The sequence below is a fragment of the Meleagris gallopavo genome, chromosome 3, assembly GCF_905368555.1.
Source record: "Meleagris gallopavo chromosome 3, MGAL_WU_HG_1.1, whole genome shotgun sequence".
NCBI lineage: Eukaryota > Metazoa > Chordata > Aves > Galliformes > Phasianidae > Meleagris > Meleagris gallopavo.
In genome coordinates this window covers 9,557,163-9,584,158 of record NC_139406.1, presented here as the reverse complement: position 1 = coordinate 9,584,158, position 26,996 = coordinate 9,557,163, and the positions used below count along the sequence as shown (strand labels likewise).

At 39.9% G+C, this 26,996-nt stretch overlaps 1 protein-coding gene across 4 annotated transcripts in view; it reads left to right on the top strand.

Annotated features, from left to right (window-relative positions):
• HIVEP1 (HIVEP zinc finger 1) overlaps positions 1-26,996 on the top strand; it is a 116,189-nt gene that overhangs the window by 60,949 nt on the left and 28,244 nt on the right. For all 4 annotated transcript variants that reach the window (XR_014882291.1, XM_085220199.1, XM_085220198.1 and 1 more), the window contains 2 exons: positions 2,108-2,161; positions 19,105-25,040. Coding sequence is in view for 3 of the 4 variants with exons in the window: in XM_085220199.1 (XP_085076325.1) it covers positions 2,108-2,161; positions 19,105-25,040 (5,990 nt within the window). In the remaining variant the exon portion in view is untranslated. The remainder of the gene's footprint in view (positions 1-2,107; positions 2,162-19,104; positions 25,041-26,996) is intronic.

Below are 26,996 nucleotides of genomic sequence, written 5' to 3'. Positions count from 1 at the left end.
GGTAAAGTGTTAGTGACATACATATGTAAAAGATGCTTTGTTTGTTTTATCAGTGCTTGGTGAATGAGACCAAACAGTGGGTGTGAGCAATGTGAGGCAGTGGGTGGTGTTTCAGCAGTGGTGGCAGTGGGTCATCTCCACTGGTTCAGATACCAGAACATGGTATGCAGCTCTTGTTCATCATTGCTGAAAATGCATAGCTCATAGCTGGTGACTATCCTGAAAACTATTGTTTTGTAACAGAGAACTTGCTCTATCAAATAGTGTTATCGTGCTCTTTGTATCTGTTGTAGTTCCCATGGAAATGAATAGGAGGCATTACTTTTGAAGCAGCCTGCATAAAATAATAAAATTATAGGCTCATACAGTATTTCAGCTGTTCTTTAATCCAGGAAGCCCTTAAATATGAAGTCTTCATTGGTTAAAGCATATCTGTGTAACCAGGTTGATAATGATCCAGTAGAAGGCTGTTTTCTTTTTGAGTAGCTTGTGTTTGTGTTCAGTGGCCAGTGTATAGGTTTAGAAGAAGCTGTGCTTTATGTATATACATTTTGCTAGCCCTGGAAGGAAGAAGTTTGGCTTTTAAAATTGCGGTGGTATTCTTTCTTATCAGCAGCTCAGCTCACTCGTAGCTGTGGGAGTCTGCCTTGTAGCCATTTGTGTGGGTCAATTTGTTAAGTTTCTGAGCTTCAGTGAGAAAAAGAACCTGGAGCTAGATTTAAAAGGCAGAAACATGGAACTGAAGCGTGCTGAACTCAGTCTTAAAACCTCGGAGAAGGGTTTGATTTAGTTACGTTTTTTTTTTTTAGTTCTGCTTATAATATAATGGGAAAACAATTTGGGGCTTTAACTGAAAACAAGTGGTTCCAACTTCCTTTAGTGGTTCAGCTCATAAATATTGGAGAAGTCATTTAAAACCACTTATTTCAAGTCTGTCGAAGAAAGGGCTGTATCCTTGCATTACGTAGGAATGGTGAGTAAATGGACCGATCAAATAACAGCCCTCCCACTGGTGAAGAGAGGTGAGGCCTGTGCGGAGCCATCCTGATCCTCCTCGTTATGGCAGGCAAGAAGCCCAGTCTTTCCTGAACTGGAGCAGTACTGTCAGAGAAGTTTAGGATGATTGCAGTTCTCTTCTGTTCTTTCTATTTAATTTCATAAAAACTGCAGCCCCCCCCAAAAAAAAATATTTCACAGGCATTTTGGGAGATATCAGTGATGTGTGAAAGCCACATTCCGAGCTCAGGCCCTGGTCTGTCACACCGTAGTGCTGCTGCTCCTCGTCCTTATCAACGTGACCTCTTTTTCCTGATGCTTCTCAGAGGGCAGTGTGCTACCAAAAAGAAATGGATCTTAAATTTTTCGCTCATTCCAGCTGCACTTTTCCTTACTTCTTCCTTTGCACACATAAGCACAGGCATACACAGTATGAAGCTGCTCCTCCCAGCAGGATCTGCTGTGCGGCAATAGCAGAAACACAATTCCTTCTACTGCACTGATGAGTTTGGGGGCAGCAGGCGTTTTGCTGAGAACAGTGAGCATAAAGGCTCGAGGCTGCTTTTTGTTCCTGCTGCGTGTGCATGAACGATGGGTGGTTTCGCAGAGGAATGAGTGCTGGGCTGCTGCTCATCCCCCCACCACTCCCATGTGGCCACTTCGTGTATCAAATCCCATTTGCTGTTTATATCACCATGCTTAATGCTGCATTGTCTTGTTCTAACAGCATTTTTCAAAATCGTATTAAAATACTCCGTGTGCATATTAAAATACTCTGTAATGCATGATAATACCTATTCCGAAGAGTCCCCTGACTGCATAAATTCTTACAGATGGCATGAAACTACAGAGGGATTAGCTGTTGACTGCAGATCTGATGCCATTGCTTTTCTCTCTGCAGTTCTGTGTAATTTAACATGTCAATAGCCTTGCTGGTAAAACATGATGAAATTTTATATGACAGTATTACTCATAATGTACTGCGTATTTACGTGTGAATGGTGTTATTCCTAAATATAAACAGCTAGTTTGAGACAGACTTTTGCAAATGGCTTTCTAAAAACTTGCTTCTTTTCTAATATATTTTAATAATTACTTCTTTTTCTTGCAGACAAAATTGAAGAAGCACAAAAACAACTTAATGGAAAAGAAGACCAACAAAGAGGTAATAAACAAAATCAAAATGAAATAAAAAAAAGCACATTGTGATTCTACAGGCTGATGTAAAGCTTTCCTGCGTCAGTGAAACTGGGCTCCACTGGGCCATGGGCATTGGGTGAAGCCCAGGCTATGTGTATTGCTCATCAGCTGCTGTGATCTGTAACACCCCAATTTTGCAGAGACACAAAAGCTTTGTTCTAACCACTTGAGTAGCTGTATTGACCTTGATAAGGCTGCTGAAACTATGGCACTGTAAACTGCACAGTTCATTGACTAAAGCCTTGTACTAACAGTTTGGTTCATAATATGATTTACCTAATCGTTAATAAGCATATTTGGTTTATGACAAGCAATAAGTGATGATTTCTAACAGATGCTGAAAGGAGATTGATCCTCATAGGCTATTTTAAGAAACAGTTGACCTGTGACAGATTAAACCTGTGTGTTAGGGCTTAGAAAGATGGTGAAAAGTCATTGTATTTCAAGGCTGGCTGACTGCAGGAGTACCTGTTAGGTTTTATGTGATAAAGCTCATCTGTGCACCCACAAAGGAGTGCAGAGAAGCAGCATGGGGAGGGAGAAACCAAATAATCCCTGGCTAGGCTCCCCTGGGCAGAGCCATGGAAGACTCATCTCCATAAGCCCAGAGGAGCACAGGGGTATGAGGGCAGGTGAAAACCGCAGTGGGGTGGAGATTCATGATCTTTGAGGTGCCTTCCAACCTTGGTCATTCTGTGATTCTGTGTATGCCTGTGAGTGTGGTGCATCTGTGTGTGTTTGTGTTTGTGCCTATTGGGAATACATTTTTCAGCTTCACTGATGATCGGACCTGGTGTCATGGAGCAACAGCCTCACCTTTCTAAGTCTGGTGGGTCCGGCATGTTGTACTTTCCACATTTCACTGGTTTGTCTTGCTCTGGGTAGATACTCATTGCATTCATGTTAGTGACCTGTCCTTCTGAGCTCTGACACATCTGTGAGCAGCATTGTAAACTGTTGATACTCACTCCTGGACTCAAAGCATTTTACCTTTTCAAACAGTGAATATTACAGAACAAAAGAAATACCCTGCTGGATCCCAGTGGGGCCCATCTGACCCATTATTATGCTTAGGACATGCAGATTGAGGACAACACCTCAGCTTGGCCACTTTATGCAATCTGTTTCCTTTAGGCTGTCTTTGGGATGTCTGCCTCAGCCCTTTTAGGACCTGTTACCATGAATCCTTTTCTTTCAGTGCTGTTTGCCTTCAGCATTCTCTGGCAATGAATTGCAGAAGTTCACTACCGATTACATTAAGGAAGTACATTATTATATCTTTTTTTTTCTCCCAACTTCCTACTAGTTTTAACAGGTGTCCTTTGGTTCAAGCATCGTTTGATTTGTTAAATAAGAGTTCAACATTCACCTTACCAGCTGCTTTTGTGATTTCGCAAACCTTGTCCATATCCCACTCAGCTTTGTTCTCTCCAGACTCATGTTTGAGTTAATTTTTCGAAAGAAGATTTCATACAGGCTGTCTTGAACGGGTACTAAGACTATGATGTTGCTTTATGCCTTTGTAAAAGGTGAAGGAGGAAAAAAATATGTGGCTGGGGGATAAAAGAAGCCTTCTAAACATTTACAGAGACTTTCCAACAAGCTAGGCCTTCAACTGAATAGACTTGTGATGTATTTTGTTTAGCGTCTCATAGGAAAGCGGCATTGTCATCCAAACATAAAAGCTCAGTATGTGAAGTATTACTGTGTGCTCTTGTTGATGTTGGTCCTAAAGAAGTAACATTTCTCTGGGTTGATTTATTTATTTTTGGATAGGCTTGTTCAAGCTGAAGATGAACTGACCTCTATTTTCAGGATTTTCTTCTCAGCTGTGCACCAATACAATCTTTGTGATCCCACGCAAAGGAAGAAACTTTCTCCACTGTGCTCTGAAAGGGATTGGGTTGCAAAGATTTGCGTGATGATAGCACGTGCCTTTCATGGGCTCAGGAGGCAGAAAGATTATGGCTTAATTTTTGTCTCCTAATCTGAATTTGTATGACTAGTTGTTGAAAAAAAATTTCATATAAAATTGATACGGAAACGACTGGGGTAATACAGTGACTTTGTACCTTTTCTTTTCAACTAAGAAATATCCTTTGCCATTTTTATCACTTTCTTAAGTGTCTAATTTTTTTAAATTATTTTTTGTAATATGAAGTAAATTAAATAATTTGTTTGAAGGCCACTGAGAAAAAGGAAAGTATATTTTGAGGTAAACAAACAAAATGTGAATATGTTCACATAAGGTATTTTAATCACAATGCAGTGTATACAGGTTCACCTTAAGATGGCTGTATATTTTTATCGCAAATTAAATACTGCCCTGACAGTACTGGAGCTGTTAGAGGTGTAGCATGTTTGTGGGGAGGAATTCTTCATAAGTTCAATCATATTGGGTTCTCTGCTGACTACTACTGTACATTGATCAGTCAAAACTTTATACATGTGTGGGATTTAAGATGACTTTAATTGACTACAAAAAGATATGTATGTTATGCATCGCGTTTTGCTGTTAGCTGTAATAATCCAATTAAGTGCAAATTGAAATAGATCTCTATTGAACACAAAGGTAGTAAAGAAACAGACATAGTGTTGAAGTTAGCAGAATTCAGTTACTTAGTATGAATTTGCAACTGGAAGATAAATGTATATTTTGATTGATAGTCCACAAATACATTCAGGTTGCAGATACCTGCAAGATGAGACCAGAAATGTATTCTTTAGGGACCAGCTCCACCCTCTTTTCCTGCTCATCAATTGTGTAAGGTGGATAATTCTTTCATCATTTCATCTTTTCGTAATTGCTCAGTTGCCAATATGAATTTTTAGTAGGAGAACCTCAGCATCTTCTCAACTGTGATTGTTGTTGACATGGCAGAGAAAGTCTTGTTTCCCATGAGTAGTCTGTGTGTTGTCCTTTAAAACCTGGAAGGGATGGTGGTCTTGAACAACCAGAACTTTCTCCTTGTGAAAGCAATGAAAGCTTTCCCTGATGATATCCATTTGGGTGTCACGGTCTGGAAAGCAGTTAGCTGAATCTGCTTTGGCTTTGATCTACTGCTGGCCTCCTCCTAAGAAATCCATCCCAAGAAAGTCTCTCTGTCTTCTCCCTTCCAGACTGATAAAGTCAAGTCCTCTCAGATCCTTGTGGTTACCACAGAGGCTTCTGTTTTGGTCATCCTCTGAACCAGTTCAGCCACTGAAGGTCATTATGAAGCACTGTAAGCATTTGTTTTCTTCTTTATCCATTGCAGCAGTTTTCTGCTTATCACAATAGGCTGCATCCTAGAGGCATCAGTTCCACGAGCACTGTCATAGGATTTTAATTTAGGGCTAGTGGCACTTACCCTAGTTATCTTGATACTTGGCACCAGCAATGCTAAGGCTGTTGAATCTCTCATTCTGCTTCTGAAACTTTTCAGGGAACTAAAGTTGGTGACAAACTCCAGCAACACCAAGATTTGCCAAGAAGAGAGGTTGCAGATCCTGTACAGACGCTCAGTACTGTGGAACTCAACAGAGTTGATGTGGCCTAGCGTATATTCCAGAAAACCCACCGATCCCACAAGCTCTCTGCCTCTTAGCCGTATTATTTTGGATAGCTACTTCTTGCTGTGTTACTGAAAAAAAAGAATCAGTGATAAATGGCTATGTCCCAGGGAACATAAGTGTACTTACTCTGCTTCTCCATTGTGGTGATGGCTGTATCTTTAAGTACGTAAGAGCAGAGGTGATAGGGGATGATCTGGGGATGTGTGTATGTTCTTTGGCTTCATTGCAATTTAGACTTGCAGGCTGTCATGGTTGTTTGTCAGGTATAAATTCATCCCTTTAAATAAGCTACTGTTCTTGTTTGAATCTCTACTCATGTTTTTTACTTTCTTCTGACGTGGGTAGAGTTCAAGTACCAGTTTCTTCAACAGATGAAGTTGTAAACAATTTGTTAACTCTCACTGCAAGCTGTGTGCAATGTAACAAATCCATCCTGGACTCAGACTTCCAGTCCCTCTAATGGCATGCAGACGTCTGCCAAACTCCTCTCTTGATCTCTTCCCAGGACTGGTAGGTATGTCCCTATCTAGCTTCAAGGAAAAGGCAGTTTTCACTCTATTTTACCAACAGTCAGCCACATTTCTCTATTTTCACATTTGATCACTTTCAGGTTTCTCAGAGAGCTTCTCCAGTTTTTTTTACTTCCGCTGGAGATGCTTCATAGTGTAATTTGAACATGATGCTGTACATTCTCATGAATCCTCCTTTTTGGATACTTGGCAGCATTGCTACTCACTGCTTGGTCTCTGAAGTTGCCCTTGCCACATTCACAGTTCAAACTGTTGTGACAGATCTGTCTTGATGATAGTGTTCCCTTCCAGAGTCATCACAACCTTTTCCCTAAGGTTGCATTGGAATTTTACCCAAATCAGTTCTCTTTCTGGGGCCTTACGCTTCAATGTTAGTAGTACCCTCTTCACTTGCATCCTTAGACATAGAAACATTTTTGACAGATCAAGAGTTTTGTTTCATTTTGATCAGGGCTTGTGTAAATGGCAGCAGGGTCTTACCTATGTTTGCTGAGAAACTACCAAGATATAACCATCCAAAGCCATGGTTTGGACTCCAGCAAAGTCCAAGCCATTTCTGTGGTGATGTTGGGGGAAAAAACCGAACAGCCCTATACTTCCAGCCTCTGTCTTGAAGGTACCTGAGGCCTCTATCCACTCTTTTTATAGGTGCTAGTCAGTCACAAGCCTTAACAGGCAGACTTGGCATTTGGTGTAGCAGTTCTTTAGTCAGTAACAACTTATGGGACTATGAAATTCACCAATTACTGGCTTATGACCACACTTAGAGTGTGAAACCACTCATGGTGCAAATATACATTTGAACTACCGTGGAAGGAAAGGATAAAGAAAGATTACTTAGCAGCAGCAAGCATTCTCTGAGATGCACAATCTACTTGCACATATGTTCCCCTCCCACACTTACAGCCCCTTCAAAGTAGCATATTGGCATGGAGGAGAGGCAACTGAAATCAAATGCCCTTTACCTTGTTTGCCCATCTGCTATTTTTTTTTTTTAACTAGAATGTTTTTTTTTCTAGTAAATTGCGCTGCACTGAGAGTTAGGGGAGAAAGTTTGGCATTGTAAATAGAAGCAGGAGACATTAGTTCAGAAATATAAGTTCTGCTGCAGATGGACTGTAGTCATATTTTTATATGTTCTGAGTCCTTCAAAACCCTTCCTTATCCCTCTTGTTAAATGAATGTGTTACTGACAAAATTATAAGGGGAGTTTCAAATACAGGATTAAAAAATATACCAGGGTTCTCTCTAGTTAATCAAAATGCTGCATACATCTTAAGATTGAGTGCCTTTTTTATGTAGCCATGTCCCAGCTTACAGCTGACTCTTATTGGCCTACCATCTGGCCTCAAAGGAGCAGCCAGGTCCCTTCCCTCCTCTCCCATCCCCGCAGGCACTCCTTATCCTGCTTCCTGCCACTGCCGCGCTCCGTGCCAAAAAGCAGGTGGGAACACTGCATGCTAGTGATGTACCCTGCCTCACAGTTTATCAGCTGTGGTCAGGGTTGTATTCTTTCATCCCAATATTCAGGGGAAGTGGGAAATTACAGAATCATAGAATGGCTTGGGTTGGAAGGGACCTCAAGGATCATCAAGCTCCAACTCCCCCATCTCAGGCAGAGCCGCCAATCTCCGTATCTAATGCTAGACCAGGCATGGAATAAAAGGGGGATAGGTTAAAAAAAAAAATCTGAAAATGGGGCAATAAACAAGCGTTTTGATTTAGCATCTTAGAATGGTCTCATCCTCCACAGATGTTCCTCAGAATTTTTCATGTAGATTTGTAAGCATGTGAGACTTCTGATTGATTTTTTTTTTTTTCTTCTTTTGTACCGTTGTACTATCATTAGCCCCACATATTTTCTTTCCGTTTTGTATCTATGAAACTGAGCCCTACATTTTGGACAAGAAATATAACTGAGATCCAAAGTTATATTTGATTCTTTTCATCTTTCTGTCCTTATCTTCAACAACCACACAGGCTAGAAATGTCGTTACTCTAAATGGAAGTACATAATCTTCAGAAGTTGAAGGTTACAGCACTGTCCTGTTTGCTACTTAATGCTGGTGAGAGGATTAGCTGGCCTTTTTATTTTTCTGTTGATGCACACCAGAGCTACCTACATACCTACCTTTTACTTTCCAGATGTTTAAAATGACAGCTAACAATGCTATTTCATGCAATTCAGTTGTGCATTTACTTGATGTCTGATTTCATAGTGTTTATATCTCCATTAAAATATGTCAATACATGTGTCTGAGAGGTAATTTATTTAAATTGTTTTGTGTACGTTGAACTGTAAAGCTTTAAATCAAGACTGAATTATCTTCCTCAAATATTTACAGCAGCTCAGACAGCAGTGATTGGCTTAAAGGGGGAACTCTTGATGTCTGTAACTCATGTAATACAAGATCTCACATTTTCATGAAGTCTCACCTATTCCTAAAATCTCTGATGGTTGCAAATTAAGGGAATATTGTATTCTGCTAATAGTAATAAGGATGACTTCAAAGGTTCTTTCAGGCACATTCAGTCGTGGTTTTGTGCCCAGGAAGGACAGTGAGAAAACTCTGCTGACTTCTGTGGGAGCAGAAGTTGTCTCTGATATCATTTATCCCCATTTCTCTCTGTGTTCAGTAGTTAAATATATTTTAATGTCCCCATGGTGCCTGTGCAGGAAAACTGATAAAAATGGAGATGTCTACATGTTCTTTACAGTAAGAAACATTATGAGAATATGAGCTTAACCTAGCGAGTTTGCTGGCTTCTGTAATCCCCCTGGGTTGTGAGTCAATGTCTATCTGTTATTTCTCTTTCTTTGTTTTGTTAGTACTTTTAGTTTAGACTACTAGCAGCTGAAATCTACACAGTTAAGTCCACTGCTGGTGCTAGATGCAGCAAGAACTGGTATTGTTTTGACAGACAGACAAAAAGACATTGTTTTAAACTGAACTTTTCATCCTTTGGAGCTACTGGGAGTTAAAACATTAATGTGATGTTGAAGTAATAGTATTTTGACTCTTCTTTGCAAAGAAGGGCACATCTCTTGAGTGACATTTCGGCAAGAGAAATTCCATCCTGCAAGTATCACTTTCAAAGGGGCATTATAGAAATTATCATGCAAAAACAATTGTCGAAAGAGAATCTTCCTGATAGTAAATGGGAAGAGGCTGTTCCAAGGTAGGTATGGTATATTGTTAAATTAATAGCTATGTACACAGACTCCATTACCGTCTTTATGCATTACGGCCAGGCCAACCTAGAAGGATCTCTTGCAACATCTGAGGACAGAACAAGCTCATTTTTGTGGTGGGAGGATGCTGAGCTAACAAACTAGTTAATTCAAGTGGCATACCTATGTGTGTGGTGTTAGCTCTAGGGTTGCTAATTTTAGTTGGTGTGAGCTGGGAGCAAGCCAGCTGTGGAAATGCAAAATTTTTTGCTTGTTAGCTTCCTTGTAGCCTTTCTAGTGTATGAGTAATGACTGTGTTTTTGGTACTTTCCAGATAATCCTTCAGTTCACGGAGTTGATAATTTCCTTCGGTCTTCTACTAAAGGAAAAATATAACATGTAAATGAATAGTGAATTAGATACAGTATGTCCCTTTTTGATAGCTGTATGCTGTAGGCTGACTTGATGGAGTCTTTCATAGGTATCTCCTAGAAGTGTGTGTACATGTGCATATTCTCTTTTTACCCTCTCACATCTGTGGAAAAAGGCAAGACAGGATGGGGAAGGAGCTTTGAGCAATTCAATGAGCTTGACGATTGAAGACCTCCAAAGCAAACGCTCCCTGGAAGGAAGATCATCCTTCCCACTTTTGGCACAGAGGAATGAGCTTCCACGGTTGGGACATTCCTGGCTTCCACATTTCCAGCAAATCAACTTTTCCTGTTTTTTTTGTCAAGTGCACAACACCATTTAGCTCTAGAAGAAGGGTCTGTTATGTAAGCTTTTTTCTACTCACTTTGCCAGAGCTCTTACTCTTTCCTGTATTTTTAGATAGTACTGTTGTCAAATTTGAGCTCTTTGCTGCTCTTCGTTGCGTTTGCTATAGGCAGTATGGAAATTTCTTCATTTGATCCCTGTTTTTCAAATGGAAGACGATGTCAAAGAAATGCATAGAATATGACTAAGAAGATTTTTCTGTTTGAACATCACTGTGCGCAAAGACAGTGTAGTTAACATCTTGCTCCTTTCATTTCTGTTTTTTTCCCTTCTGACTCATATTTGGGGAGTTTATATTCAATATCTCATCTGACCAGCTAACTGTGGCTGCTTGCTGATAACCCATACGTTGGTCGTCGTTTCATGAGCTGCTCTGTAATTCTGTTTTAATGGCCTTAATGTGCTAGGGTAGAAGTTGCTCTAATGATTTATTAGCCAAACCTATCTCACCAGTAATAACTGATAATCCTTAAATTGCTAACATAATTTATTTGTAAAGCTGTTCATAACATTGAATAATGTTCTAAGAAGGTTTTTGTATGTCCCTCAGGAAATTTCATATTTCCCCAGCATATACTTATCCCCCAGGCATTTCTAACAACACACTTTCGCCAACTAGTTATATTTAAACATCTTTATTCTGTGGATAACTGGGTGAAACTGGCTTCTGCTTAGACTTTGTCTGAGAGCCCATTCACTTGCCTATGGGGGAAGGTATCCTACCTTTTTTCACGTCTTCGGATTATCCAGCAAAGAACTCCTCAGACTGGAATTGCAGGTAACAGCTATCACAACATTGTCTCTCCACCTGCTAGCAGTTGATACGCTTTACCTTAACAGCATTTAAGTGGTGATTAGTTTTCATAGTTTAGTGTTAATTAAGGCTTCTGTTTAGGAAACTTAGTCCAACTGTCAAATGGCTGAAATGTAGAGCAGTATATAAACTCCATAGGGCTAGAAATATAGCAAGTATTTTTTTTTTTTAATTTCAGCATGTTTAAATGAAAACTAGTGCATGGCCTTCTTGAGTGTTCATGTGTTGACATTTTGTGTGCATAGCTACACATGAAACATTGGTTGTATGGTAGGCGATTGCTGTTCCTCTGTTACTTTTTGTTTGTCTTTCAAAGAAGTGCCGGAGTCTTGTGAAATTTTACAGTGATTCATCTCTGCTCTTTTTTTTTTTTTTTTTCCATAACACATATAATGTTGGGAAATCTTGACTGATATCAGGCATTATGTTTAATTTACTGTGTTTCATGCTGGGCAGGAAATTAGCTTTTTTAGGAAAAAAATGATGTGCTTTCACTTTGGTGACTGGTCAGAGTCAGGTCAGATACACTAATAAGTTACATTTCATTCCTGTTCCCGTATGGATGTTGGCCTTTCTCAGCTGAAGCTCATGTGTTGCCTCAGTGATCAGATGTTTATTGCTATTTGTTCTTGATGGTTTTCCTCTTAAGAGAGGTGCTCCAGTCCCTTCATCACCTTGATGACCCTTCGCTGGACTCTTTCCAGTATTATAGAATCATTAAGTTTGGAAAAGACCACTAAGATCATCTAGACCAACTGCCAACCTATCACTGTCATGCCCACTAAACTGTGCCCCTCAGGGCCCCATCCACATGTTTCTTGAACACTCCCAGGGATGGTGACCACCTCCCTGGGCAGCCTATTCAAATGTATTACTGTTCTTTCTGAGAAGAATTCTTTCCTAATATTCAGCATATATACTGGTTGTTAATTTTCTTCACCCAAGCCGAGAAGTTAATTGCATAAAAGGTTTGAAGATGTTCTTAGTGTCGTTAGTATAGAGTCCTTACACCCCTGAGATCTGTCTCCAACAAGCCTTTCTTGATGTGAGTAGCCACAGGACTTGAAAAGATGCTGTCATACAGGCAGCTCTGGATTGCAGCATGCCATTTACTCTCAACCTATCCCAAGGGGGGGAAAAAAAAAAAAGTTGGCAGGTTCTCAGGCTGGGTGAAACTATATCACAGCAGAGCTTCCTGATAAGTCCAAGTTGTGTGCCTGAGGCAAAGATGTCTTGTTTTCTTTATGCTGAGGTATTATTGCTCAATGCCTAAGCCTAATCCACTCTGCACTTGCTAGTGGTTGCACAGTGTTTCATTTAGTGTGTGCAGAGCAGCCTGCGGTACACCTTCCTCTGTGGCTGCACGTTTAAACCTGTCACTCACTTTACTTTGCTCAGTTGGTTTACGTTCTTGATTATCATGGAAGAAATGCTTATGTTTTCAGTTACCCAGTGGAACATTTGTGTCTACGTAGCTTAGGTTTGGTCAGTTCTTTCAGCACTCCCACACCAGCTCTTTTCTCCCTCATGCAATTTTAAAGTATTGCTTCCTTGTATTTCAGGAAGATGTTACTCCAAGGTGAGAAAAGTGTCTCCCTTTCTCTAATGTTATCTTCAAAGTTACAATTTGCTTATTATATTAATATAATTAATTCTGTATTAACATCATTGATCCTGTGTTAAATATTAATATAATTAGTATTCTATATTAATGTTGTGTATTAATATAGAATTATTCGGAGCAGTAGATTAGATAGTTGAAAAGCTACAGTTTATGCTAAACATTGTTAAACAATATTTTCATGTTCTTAACTATTGCTTACTTTTGGTAGCCAACACTGTGAGTGTTTCATGGAATATCACTGACTTTTTCCCCCACGCGATTGAAGGTTACTCTCAGATGTTGTGCTAGCATTGTCCTTGGAGATTTCCAAGATCCAACTGGACAAAGCCCTGAACAACCCAACTGGCTCCTAGAGCTGGCCTTGCTGTGAGCAAGAAGTTGGATGAGAGACCTGTTGAGGTCCCTTCTCACCTGAATTATCTTCTGAAATACTAGCTTTTGAGGAAATTTTAGTGGTAGAGGCACTAGGTTTCTTGGTGTAACTTGAGATACACATATTATAAGTTTATCAGTCTGTGATGGAAAGGAGTGCTAAAATTTAATTTGACTTTGCAGAAATTAATACTGTCACTGTGCTTAAGGGAACTATTCCAGTGAGTGCTGATGCCATATTAGCATAGCTGCACATTCCTTAAATCTTGTGTTGGCAGGATGTTCACTATTTTAGTTAACAAAGGAAAAATATGATAATGAAGGACTTATTTCTGCATGCAAGTTTGGATTGAAATGACTTTTAAAAGAAGACCGGGAAACCTTTTCCTTGTTGAGATTCAGTGTAGTACCTTTGGTGGGCCACAATTCAGCCCAGGGCTTAGTGTTGTCTCTTAAAAATACCAAGAAAAAAAAAATCATATGTTTACAAGCAGTACAAAACCATAAACTCACTTTTACCTATCTATCTAGTATTTGCTGATGTGAACAAAAGGACAGCCATCAGCATAGATGAACCTTTGATCCAGTCCTTATCAGACTACTTTAGTGTTCGAATGTCAGCTCTCCTCCCCTTTTTTTTAAAATGAATTAATGTCAAATTATGATTTGCATACAGAATAAATGGATTTTGAGATTCTGCTCTTATATGCTTGAACTGATGTCCCCAGCCATAAAAGCTCTTTAGCATAGGTTAAGCCTACTGGCAGATTTGCAGATGTCACCTTTGAGTGCCCCAAGTTCATTGACTTGCACCCTGACCTCTAAAATGGTGAGTAACTGCCCTGTGGCTGTCCCAACAAGTATGAAGTGTGCCACCTGAAGTAAACTGTGATTGACTTTAAAATTGACTCTAAGATCCTCTCTGTGCTTAAAATTAAGCATTGCGCTAGGCTTAATTTTGTTCACGTTTTACTGTTGACTGAGAATGTTTTTATAGTTAGTGTGTGCAGTATATGTAATCACGTTGTGTTTTGGGTTTTTTTTAAACACTTAAGACAAACTGTAATTTCAGGAAAAATACTTGTAGCAGTACTTAGCTTGTATGAAGCTAAAGAGGTCATTTAATAATAATAAAAAATAATAATAATGAAAACTTAGCTATGCCCTGCTGTTTAATGTAAGTTCTGGTGGCCTTAAATTTGCTGGTTAGACTTACTTCTTTATCACATAATTATGTTCTTTTACTTATTCATGGAAACAGGCCCAGTGGGGTGATTTATGACTGCTTTGCAATAGTTTCACTGAAATAAAAATTAAATAAGCATCAGATGTCAAATACAAGAATGCTTTGAATATTTTAAGGCACCAGGAAGCTTAGCTTTAATGAGAATAAGATCCTTAGTTACAGTCTCTCTCTTTTGAAGAGCCTTCCATCTTTGAGTGTCTACTGTTGTTAATTGTCAGCAACCTTTTGGCTGTGTGTTTAAGATACAATATTAATTCATTAATATTTAAACGCATTCTGAAGAGGTTGATTTTGCTTTAGGGAGCTGAAGTTCAGGTTTAGGCTCTGAAATTTAGGTACACATATTGAAAATCTGGTCTTTGCATGCAATGATTTGAAAAATTCTGCAATATTAAGTAAACACAAAAGGGGATGGAAATTGTGCCATTCATTGGTCTGTAGGGATATGTAGTGGTTGCTGGCTAAATGCTTCAGAGGGTTCTGGTGGAAAAAAAGGGAGTTTGGTGGTTTGCTTCAGTTCTTTAAGTACAAGCACAGAACTCTACTGGAGGGGAAAGAAAGAGAGTGGGTGTTATAATAACTTACAGGCTTTGAGACAGGCAGTTTTGAAAGTTTCTTAAACAAAACCATTGAGATCATTTTGTCAAGACAATGCCTACTTCACCAGCAAATGCTAGAGAAGAAAAACTCAGATCTTTATTATACCTCTCCTTTATTTGCTGCATGAGTTACTTCTCTAAATTGCTATCGACACCATCACTTGTGTTCTTTTGCTCTATTTCCTGTGCACAGAGCAAAGTTCAGTAGAGAAATTATAGATGAACAAAGCCATGTTTAGAACTATGGAATGTTTTGAGTGCATTCTGCATTGAGTGCAGAATTGATATTGAAGCAAAATAATTAAGAGTCCTGAGAGCAAAGCAGAACAAAGCAGAACCAGGTAGCGCGAGAAAGAGATGCTGTGGTATCTGAAAAGTGATATGTTATGCATAATGGCATTGTTACCTCTCCTCTTAGACTGGGTGACCTGATCCTATTTGATGATATGAATAAGATGCATTTTAGACATCTGATTGAAGTGACAGCACTTGGCAACAAAACCATTTCACCACCTAAAAAGGAGAATTGCTGTAGCAGCTTCACCACCAGCTGAAGGGCTTCGTGAGTGCAAGGGGAGGCAAGCAGAGCGTGGAGTGGGAAAGAGTAAGAAAAGGAAATCAGCTTCCCCCCACCCCCTCTTTCAGGTCAGGTTGTTTTGCATTGCCTTTGTTTAGTTTCACCTTGTTGGTTTGTGACCCTGGCATCGGCCTCCTGTGGCTCCTCCCAAAGGCACAGGAACGTTCAGCATTCTGGGACCCGTGCTTTCTGCCACTTCTTTTATCTCCTGTGGAAATACTGATGCAGCTGATCTTTCTGCAGCCATCTAGCTGCAGGTTATCAAGTGCATAATGGAATATCTTCAGCTTAAAAGGGAAATACTAAAAGAAGACTTAGAAGGAACAAAACATTAAAAATAGGTGAAAATATGTTGTCAGGTGTTCCTTTTGTTTTTGGTTTTTTTTTTAATATGCTAGAATTTTGATTGCTAGCAAACATGAAGACCATATTTCCTTTAACAGTAAGTATTTCTGAGCTATCAAGGAGTAAAGTTCAGCACAGTGCTTGTATTATCATTAAGCTTTGCAAAGCCATTGTAAAGAAAGTATATGTAACAGGATTTTATGGACAGACATAATGAAGTAAAGATGAGACCACATCTCTAGAATCTCGAAAGATGTAGAAATAAGAAACTAATTCTCATCATTTCCGTAGACTGGAATTTGGTAGGTACAGACAGAGCACAGTTACGAATTTATGAAGACTAAAATAAGTGAATATTACTATATGTAGTGCATAACTTGCCTTTTCCCATATTTTTTTTGTTTCTTTTTCGAATAATTTTTATGAGTTTGCATGATTGAATGATACTTTTTTAAAAAAAGTAAAGCAGTAAATAGATTACAGAAAATGCTGGTGTTATTTTCATAATGACTCATGTTTTTAATTGCTTAGTTGGGAGATTGAAGGTAGAAGGTCGTTGTTGTTTGTTTTGTTTTGTTTTTTTTTTAATACTGTTTTTTAGGCTTTTTCAAGCCACACCACATCCTTCAGCCATGGCTTCCAGTCTCCATCGTGGTGCTTTTAAAGTGTGCTTTTTCCTCCGCACTGTAGCACTGAAGCCCAGGCATGCTATTTAACAAGCTGAGGGAGAAGCACATCATTTGATTGTTCAATTATATCATTACAGAACACCTTAGTCTCTCTGTGTATGTCTGCTTGGATGCTCGCTGTTTGTGGCACTTTTGTCTTCCTAGCCATATGTGATCCACCCAGCTTTCCCCCAAGAGCTCAGTCCAGCACCAACACCAGCAATGTGATGATGGCTGTGGGGGCGTGAGGTGACAGGATAAAAAACTGCAGCCTGTGCATAGAAGGAACCAAATTACTTACAGTCAATTAATGTGGTCATACTTTAAGACATCACCAAGCCATGGCTAAAAGCACCTTTTTATAGAATTATCTTGCTGTTTTCTCTCTGATTCATGTGAAATTGGTTTTGTTGTTATTGTAAAAACAGATGCAATAGACTATCACCAATTTTAAAGAAATTGCCACTAATAATATTAGTGTAAGACACACATTTAGTTGGGAAGTGGTGGAAAGTACAAAACATTGTGATGGAAGACAGCTCTGCTTTGAATTTGCTAAATCCAGGCTAATACACATAAGTTCTGGTGCTAAAGCAATAACTGCAAAGTTCATTTAGTGGTTAAATGAACAATCAGTACAGAAATTTCTTCCTGCGTGCACGAGATGAGCGTGAATTCCTCACAGCCAGGATTTCAGAGGTAGTATTTCTAGAGAGGGATTCTAGCACCTCTCTTACATGATGGCAGAATGTGACAAAGCCCTGTCTCACTCTTCACGGTTAAATTTCCACTGGTAGGGCTGGGAAAGCAACAGGTCAGGTTCCACAGGACTTCCATGTGTGCATTGCGTTACGTATGATGTTTATTCATTAATCACTCTGTTTGCTGGGAGATCATCTCAATAGCCATTTGCTCTACCTGAATGCGTGGGTACGTTAAGTTGGCAATGAGTTGAAAACCAGATTTCGAGCTTCTCAAGCCCTGGCCTTAGCACATAGTCCAGTCAGGTTATGTTTTTGCACCAAGTAGTCATGTCATCTTCTTATCACTGGTCACTTTCTTTTCTCATTCCTAGGCAGGCTTTAGACATTGCCTGAGTTTTCTTTAAATGGAGCTGGAATTTCATGCTGGATTCATCAGCACCAGTATCTCTTGTCAGATGCACATTGTGTGTTGGCTTTCCTCCCACCATGTATTGAAGCCAGCTGGTGTTTCTGCAAGAGGATACTCTGTGCCACTGAAAGGGAGTTGTAGGGTGGATTGGTACCGGGAAATTTGAATTTTCTCCATGAATCTGCTTGAGAAGTTAACTGGGAGAATCTGTCCACTTGTATGTAGTCGTAAGGCTTTTCTTACCTAGGAGTGCACATAAACCTCTGTACCTGAGTACCTCCGTGTGCAAGTAACCATGCTACATGGAGTTAGTACTGCTTCCCAAAGTATGTGTGCAGCTGAATATTTCAGAGGTATCAGACTTCTCGTTACATCAGATCCTTACTTTGCATTGAACTCTGGCAATCAGACAAATATGTTTTCTGGCTAACAGCCAAACAGTTATAAAAGTTGGATAAAATGGATTTACACCCATTTAATATTTAGCTTTTTCTGCTAGCTAAGACAGTGGCTCTGATCAAGTGTTTGTATGCTGGGAAGTAGGTTAAACATAATAAACTGACAGATTGTTTATCTTAGCAGCATCATATTTAGAGGTATGTGATGCCAGGTAGCTACTGAAAAAGAAGTTCATAAAAATCAACTCTGAAATTGAGTCTGAGTGTATTTTTTGTTACAGGGAGGTTGGGCTCTTTAGAAATACATCTACTAGCTACAAAATCATTCTGCTGAATATTATTTCAAATTGTTTGCTCTTCGCTACATTCCTGAAGCCCTTTGTGCATACCTGCTTAAGATCAGCAACAAGTGTAGCAAGTAATGAAATAATTCAAATTGAGTTTATTTTGTTTCATGATGCACAAATAAAAAAATCATTGAAGTGTGACTGATTTTATTTATCTGCCGTCGTTGCTCATCTGAAATGCTATTGAAGTTCAGTAACTGGAGGTCTGAAATACAGTATCTGACAGATGGTGTGGGTGGTTTGTGTCATTTCCATGATAAATCTACTTACAAATATAACCACGAGGAAGATGTCTGCAGTCCTTGAGTAGTGCAACATATAGACAGAAAAGGTGACAAATACAACATGAAAATGGATCTGTGTCTTGGTTCTTCATTTTCCTTCTGCAGTGGTTTCAATTGTTGAGCAAGTGCAGAAGAGAGATTTCTTTTTACTTCATCTGAAAAAGAATTGCTATGAATACCAAAATATTCTTTCAGTAGCCTTTCTTTTAGATATTTTTGGAGCCTATCCTATAGTGAATTACTTTTGTAATGTCTTACAACATCAGTAAACATTACACTTACTAGATGAAAACAAAATAGACTTTTGGTAAGATACATTTACAGTTACAGAAACACTGAAGGCAAGATATTGGTCCTGTTGCCCCAGGGCTTTCTCTGTGAACTGCTCTTACAGTTGAAGTTTAGAGATGATAAAATTGTATAAATAAAAATATAGCTGCATTATTCCATTTTAATATTCTTTCTTGCTCTCTTTGTGTTTTAACAGAAATTACAGATTCTGGTACTAGAGGAAACCAAGACACAATTAAGGGTGTGAAAAGAAAAAAAATTGTGACTGAAAACCATCTAAAAAAAATACCAAAATCGCCTTTGAGAAACCCTACGGAAGCCAAGGTTAAACAAAATACAGACCCTTCACCTCTGAAAGTTCTTCAGAATGCCTCAGAACATGCCACAGCACAGGATCACTTACCTGTGCAAAATGGAAATCAGTGTACCAAACAAAATGGGGGAGTGCTTAGTAGCGAGATAAGCACTGAAACAACCAAATCTGAGATACCAATGCGGACAAAGCTTTCATCAACACATCAGTCCTTAGACTTGAGTAAGAAGGCAGTGGAGGATTCTGATGTGAACCAATTAAGCTTGCCAGAGAAGTCGTCTCTCTCCAAGTCCTTATCAAGTAAAACAAAGACTGACAGTAATGAATGTATTACTTTTGCTGATGGTAGTACATCATCCCCATGTACACGTACTGCTTTTGATGTCTTATTGAAAGCTATGGAGCCTGAACTGAACACCTTAGCACAAGAGTGTCCCCCATATGGGATGCAGGTAGAGAAACTGAGACCAAATAAAACTGTAAGCACCTCTGCTAGTCTCGTGTCCAATACAGTGAGCATCCAGAATCAGTCCTCTTTGTCACAAAATGAGTTTGCAGCTGGACCTCGTTATTTCCCGTGTACATTAAACAACATGCATGTAGCAACAGCAGCCAAGAGTGGACAAGCACAGGTCCAGACCATTTCTCCTTCGCAGGATCTTGTTACTAAAACCAGTCAACAGAATCACCAGGTTGTTGTGTGTCCAAGTTTTGCTGGATCTGTGGTGCAGCAGCAGAGCCAAGAAAACCCCAAGCTCCAGCAGATATACAGCATAGCAGTAACTTCGTCTGGCATTCACACCTCATCTTCCACAGTGACTCAGGTTTTTCCTCAAAACCAGTTAGTAGCAAGTTCATCTTCACCTTTGTCAATTAACACATCTAGTTCAACACATTTGTCTATAGGTCCCGTGTATAATTCAGCCCAGATAGCATCAGTTGTAAACCATGGTGTGGAACAAATATGTAACCTCCTAAAAGACCAGAAGCCTAAAAAGCTGGGGAAGTATGTCTGTGAATATTGCAATCGGGCCTGTGCCAAGCCCAGTGTTCTCCAAAAGCACATCCGATCCCATACTGGAGAACGACCTTATCCTTGTGTGACATGTGGATTTTCATTTAAAACCAAAAGCAATCTGTACAAGCACAAAAAATCTCATGCACATGCCATCAAACTTGGACTTGTCCTACAACCAGAATCTGCTGGTCTCTTTTTATCTCATGACTCAGACAAAGCACTTAGCATTAATTCAGACGTAGAAGAAAGTGGAGAAAGTGAAGATGAAGGTACTGCTGATGAAAGACAGGACGATCAGGAACTGGAACCTGCACAAATAGTGAAAGTCATTTCAAGTGCAGAAACGTTACAGAAAGAAAGCCCTATTCCGCTAAGCAATCCAGACTGTATACCAGGTGATTCTTCATTACATGATACAGAACCACAAGTAAGGGCAGCTTTACCAAAAGTAGTAGTTCACCCTGTAAGCGTTTCTCCATTAAGGGCCGATAGCCCCAAAGTAAAAGACCCAGCACCTGAGCTTGCAGCAACGCAGAGAAAAGGAGATTTTAAAGCAACAGATCTTCAGTCAAATTTAACACATACGGCATCACTCAAAGACAGTGACATAAAGCAACATCAGAAAACAGAAATGGGCTCATTAGAGGAGCAGCTGGGATCTGCAGTAGGAGCAGTGCATGCTCAGCTTCAGAGACAGCAGGCAACAGATTGTTCCCAAGAGCAGCAAGGAAAATGTCTTTTGAGCCCTAGAAGTTTAGGTAGTACCGATTCTGGTTATTTCTCTCGTTCTGAAAGTGCTGATCAAACAATGAGCCCACCAGCTCCTTTCGTAAGAGGACTGCTGACCTCTGAGAAGGACTCAAATAAGAGTTTGCCTTCTGTGCCACGAGCAAGTGGAGTGGTAGCATCAGTCGTGCAAACCGTTTGTGCTGAGAAGAATTTAATTCTTTCTGGCCAAATGCGACCTCCCATGGCAACAAAAACCCTCGAGGAGCGTATCTCAAAGTTGATTTCTGATAATGAAGCCGTTGTGGATGACAAACAGTTAGATAGCGTGAAACCAAGAAGAACATCTCTTTCAAGAAGAGGAAGCATAGATTCACCGAAATCCTACATATTTAAGGATTCTTTCCAGTTTGATTTAAAGCCTATGGGAAGAAGAACTAGTTCAAGCTCTGATATACCAAAGTCCCCTTTCACACCCACTGAAAAATCAAAGCAAGTTTTTCTTCTCTCTGTACCATCTCTTGACTGTTTGCCTATTACACGGAGTAATTCCATGCCTACTACCAGTTATTCAGCAGTACCTCCAAATGTAATACCACCATCTCATCCACTTCGAGGAAGTCAGTCATTTGATGATAAAATTGGTTCTTTATACGATGACGTTTTTGTATCTGGACCTGCTGCTCCACTGAACCAGGGTGGACATCCTCGGACTCTTGTTAGACAGGCAGCAATAGAAGATTCTTCTACTGGTGAAAGCCAAGTTCTTGGACCAGCGCGATCTGTAGAAGAAAGTTATCTGGGATGTAATTTATCAAACGACTCTTTATTGCAGAGAAGCAAGTCCCTGGCACAGGCACCAAGTTTAGAAAAAACAAAGAAGACCCCTCAGGTACGAGGAACAATGTTTGAGTGTGAAACCTGCAGAAACAGGTATAGAAAACTGGAAAATTTTGAAAACCACAAGAAATTTTACTGCTCAGAGTTGCATGGACCTAAAACTAAAGCAGCAATCCGAGAGCCTGAGCATAAAACTGTTCCGAATAGTACACAGCCTCAAATTCTGCACTACAGAGTCACTACTTCAACTGGTGTCTGGGAACAGACGCCCCAAATAAGGAAAAGAAGGAAAATGAAAAGTGTGGGAGATGATGATGACCCACAGCAGAATGACACGAGTATGCCATCAAAGAATGCTGAAAGCCAAAGTAAGCCAGCAAATTCTTCCAGTCTGTCAAAACACAGTGCAACTGTACTAGGTTCGCAACAACCAAGCAACCTTTTACTTCAGAGTTCACAGATTCAGCTTGTGGCTCAAGGCACAGATCTGACTGCCGAGACAAAGATGTCTCCGCTCGCTGAAAAGCAGACAAGTTCAGTTATGCAAGAAAAGGTGGAATTGAAAAGACAAGGGACTGGCATTTCAGTAATACAGCACACCAATTCACTGAGCAGAAATAGCTCGTTTGAGAAATCTGAATCCTTTGAAAGAGTATCACCAGTTTCATCTCAAGAGCCCAACAAGGTTGCAAAACACCTCTCTTTGAACACACTTGCAGTCCAAGAGGATAGACACTCGCATCTGAATACTTCCCAGCATCATCAGCCACTGTCATCAGAAGCAGCTAGAGGGGAAGTGCAGGGAAGCCAAATAGTTTCTAATGAGAGAAGCATCCCAGTGCAGCCATCAAGACTTGTTCGCCAGCATAACATCCAGGTTCCTGAGATACTGGTCACAGAAGAACCAGACAGGGACCAAGAAAACCAATGCAGCGATCAAGAAAAGACAGAAAGATTTAACTGGCCACAGCGCAGTGAAACACTGTCTAAGTTGCCAACAGAAAAACTCCCACCAAAGAAGAAAAGAATTCGCTTGGCCGAAATGGAGCATTCATCTGCTGAATCCAGTGTTGACTCCACGCTTTCGAGAAGTCTGAGTCGAGAAAGTAGTTTGTCTCATGCCTCCAGTTTTTCAGCTTCACTTGATAAAGACGAAATTTCAAAGGTGGACAATTCTTCCAAAACAGAGCTTGTTAATAAGTCAGCAGAATTCCTTATGATTCCTGCTGGCTCTCACGTTCTGGGCGTGCCTGGCTCTCATTATAGGGAAATGAGGCGTGCTGCATCAGAGCAGATCAGCTGCACACAGCCCTCAATGGAGGTAGACTACAGGAGTAAGTCTTTTGATTGTGGAAACATATCTCCATCAAAACCTGCTTCGCTCACAGAGATAGCTGCTCCAAAACTGTCATCTGGAAATGGAGTTACTGGACATGTGCCTCTGCTAGAAAGAAGGAGGGGGCCATTTGTGAGACAGATATCTTTAAATATTGCTCCAGAAGGTCATCCAGTGAAATCAACTTCTTCATTTCAGACAGCCCATGCTACTGATGTGCCATTTCACAGGCTGCAGACCTCCAGCAAATCCTTGGTGAAGTTTCCTTCAAGTACTCAGCATTCGCAAACACACTCACGACCTCACTCAGCAATTCAAAATTGCAACCCAGGTAATATGTCTTTGGTTCAGCAGCCTCTAGATCATGTTTTGAATAATCAAGGACAAACATCTTCAATGCATCAGCTTTCTCAGACCTCTACCAAAAAATCAGCCCAAGGGGGGCAAGTGAATACGAACACACTGTCTTGTCATCCTGATGAGAAGAGAGATTGCTTTGCTCCAAAATATCAACTCCAAGTTAAAACATTGCATATAGGTCAGCCATACCCTTCAAAATTGCTAAAAAATAATCTATCGAGTCAGGCAGTCTCAAGTCACGTTGGGGTGGACCAGAACATGCCCTCTTTTGAGTTGCAGGCTAAACTATCCGACAGTATGTCTAACCCATACTCTGTGCCTCCTCTGAAACAGATTATCCCTAACAACTGCAGCAGTCAGTTACATCAGATTCCTCCTTTTGTAGTTCCTGTCCGTATTCACAGTAGTATGCCATCGTATGGCTTTGCAACTGTTACACCCCTTCCTCACATTTTAGTGACTCAGGATCAGGTAAGCCAATCTGCCTGCAAAACAAATGCTGTGACATTGCCAACACTTGAAGGCAAAGCTCAGCTGCCAAAATCTCACAAAGATCATAAGAGGACTTTGCCAAATTCATTTGAATTTGAAAATCCACTACCAGAAAGTGCAACCAGAAACTCACCCTTGTCAAGCTCTTTGAATATTATTCAGAAAGTGCCAGTGAGTGGACTCTTCCCTCAACAAGAAGCTACGGCTTCAAGTAAACGAATGCTTTCCCCAGCCAACAGTTTAGATATTGCCATGGAAAAACAGCAAAAACGTGTTAAAGATGAAAGTGGAGCTGCATGCATGACAGAAGCTAGGCCACTGCATCCACTGAATGTTCGATCTAATGACCCTATTGGTAAACAAAAGAAACCTGTTTTGGTGAGACAGGTTTGCACCACAGAACCTCTCGAAAATCACCTCTTAGATCCTGATGGTGTTGCACAGCATGAAAAAAGCAGCAAAGCCAGTGCTTCAGACCTGCTGTTGCCTAACCGTCATTCATCTGAAACTGGTGTTTCAGAAACTCTGAAGGTATCATCAGAATCAGAAGACCTTAAGTCTTCAGCATCACCAGTGTTTGTAGTTAGAAAACCATCTGAACCATCTCCAGTGAGTAGTCAGAGTTCTATTGTAAAGGCAGTAAGCAGCAGTCAAGAAAGAAGGTCCCCAGGTAATAGTCATGAGAGTGAGCTGATCAATAGCCAGGGCCAAGCAAAGCTACTGACTACGCTAGCTGTGATGAATGCAGGAGAAATGCAGAGGTTGTCATTTCCAAGCCTCAAGACCTCAACAAGTTTTACCTGGTGTTATCTCTTGAAGAGGAAACCATTACACCTGCTGCAAAATGATCAGAAGATTTCAGCCTATTCTACGTGGACCATTAGTCCCAGCAATCCCAATCCACTAGGTTTGTCAACAAAGGTAGCTCTTTCTCTCCTCAACTCGAAACAGAAAGTGGAAAAACCACTGTACACCCAAGCAAGAACTACTCATCCCAGGTCGGATATACTGGTCTATTCAAGCAAGTGGAAGAACAGCTTAACCAAGGTACTTAACCTATGCCTGATGTATATTTATCATTTACAGAGGATTTGCTTTGGAAATCATGGTACTTCGTAGTTTGGAGAATGCAATATGCCTGACATGTATAATATATGTGCTTATTTATTTCTGTTACGCTGGATCAAACCACTAAAGAGATCCAAACTAATTCCATTAAGAAACCTCTTCATAAACATTTATCTCTTTTCATGGAAATTAGTTCCTGGATTTAAATCTGTATATGAAGTATTTATTATGGCAGAAATGCGTATGGCTATTTTTTAAGTACATAGGATATAACAAAAGTAGTTCTGGTATAAGTATTTTTTTAAACATTCACAACTTAAAACAGGTTAATTTCAGATCATAATTGCATATTTTGCCTTAAAAGTCTGCTGGTATTTTCTGTTATAAGAGAGTGCTTTGAGTGAACAGGTGTCCATGGATACGTAGTAAAGATATTTTTCACCATTGCTGATAATTTAGTGTGGGAGGAACAGTGTACCACTTCCCTTTCTCCCACCTAGGTTAGTTGACAGTGTGAAATAATGCCAAAAATAATGAAGTTTAAAACAGAATTGCAGCTTCCATTTAAATACTGACAACTTCTTAGATCAATATAAATCCAAAAATGCTATTAAATCTTGTGCAATGGAATATATTCAGGGTAATGCTTGTGATGTACATAAAACTATGTAATTCCAGAGTCAAATGTAGTTTATTTCATTAACCACCTTAGGGCTGCACAGATATCAGCAGGATTTCATTACTGGACCATACGGTGATTTGTGTTGAATTTGACTTTCCTGCATAATTGATATGCCTCTGTGAATTGGTAAATGCAACACTTGGCCCTGTAGTATGGCAGTGGGTGTCCATGTCTAATGGATCAAGTGCTAGCCTGCGATGGCTCACCTATCGAAGCCATAAAGCTCAGTAAGGAGAGCCTTGGTCTGCAGTGTGGTTTTGTGCTCTTCTTTCTCCTCTGTCGTGCATTGGGTATGCTTGTTTCTATGCTTCTCTTCTGAACCTGGAGGTTCAGAAAAATTGGAGGCCATGGAGCAGTGTTCCTCCAGAATCACTCAGAGGCTGCCTATTTCGTATAAACATGTATAAACGATTTGGGAGGTAAGAGTAATTATAATTATTGCTTGCCTTAATCTTGCAGTCTGCTCTCAGAAAATCTTTCTGGGCATCAGGCTGGGAATTAAGACCCATAGGGCGTGCAGTCACTCTAGAGGAAGCATACCACAGCCTTGGGAAAAAATGTAGTCTTGGTGATGTTGAGTGATGAAGACCAATGCTGTTAAAGGTCACAGCAGGATGTTCTTGTGTTTGCTAAATGTTTTGCTAAAACACAGAGTTGTCAGTGGGGAAAAGAGCTGCAAGATGAGAAACTGTGTAAGAAGAAGAAGTAGTTTCAGAATTACAGGAAGATTTGAGATGATATCCAGAAACCCTTACGGCCAAAAGAGCATTAGAGTTAAATCTGGGACATCTTGATATCAGTGAGAGATTTCACTAGCATTCATATTGGAGGTCAAAACTTTATTTTCTGTATAACACATTACAGATAAATAGATATGTGACTTGGTGCTAGTGCTGTAAGTGAACTGAAGTACTGGTTCCATATTAGCATGTCCCCTTTTTCAGCCTGCTTCCTCATGTGTTATATGAGATGTACTTAAGTAGTGCTTAATTATTAAAAAGAATCGTGTATAGTTGAGCATTTTGTTCTAAGGAAGGCGAGTCGAGTCTCTCTTTAGTTTTGTCATTGACTCGCATTTGTTTTATTTTTAAAGAATGGCCTATTAGTAGAAATGCTCTGATAACAAAGCTGTTGTGTGCTTCATGAAGAATAAATTTTATCAACAAACAAATTCTGTTTAGAATATAAGTAATATATAATAATATTCTGAAAAATATTTTGACAGCACCCTTTTAAACACTTTAAGAGTTCTT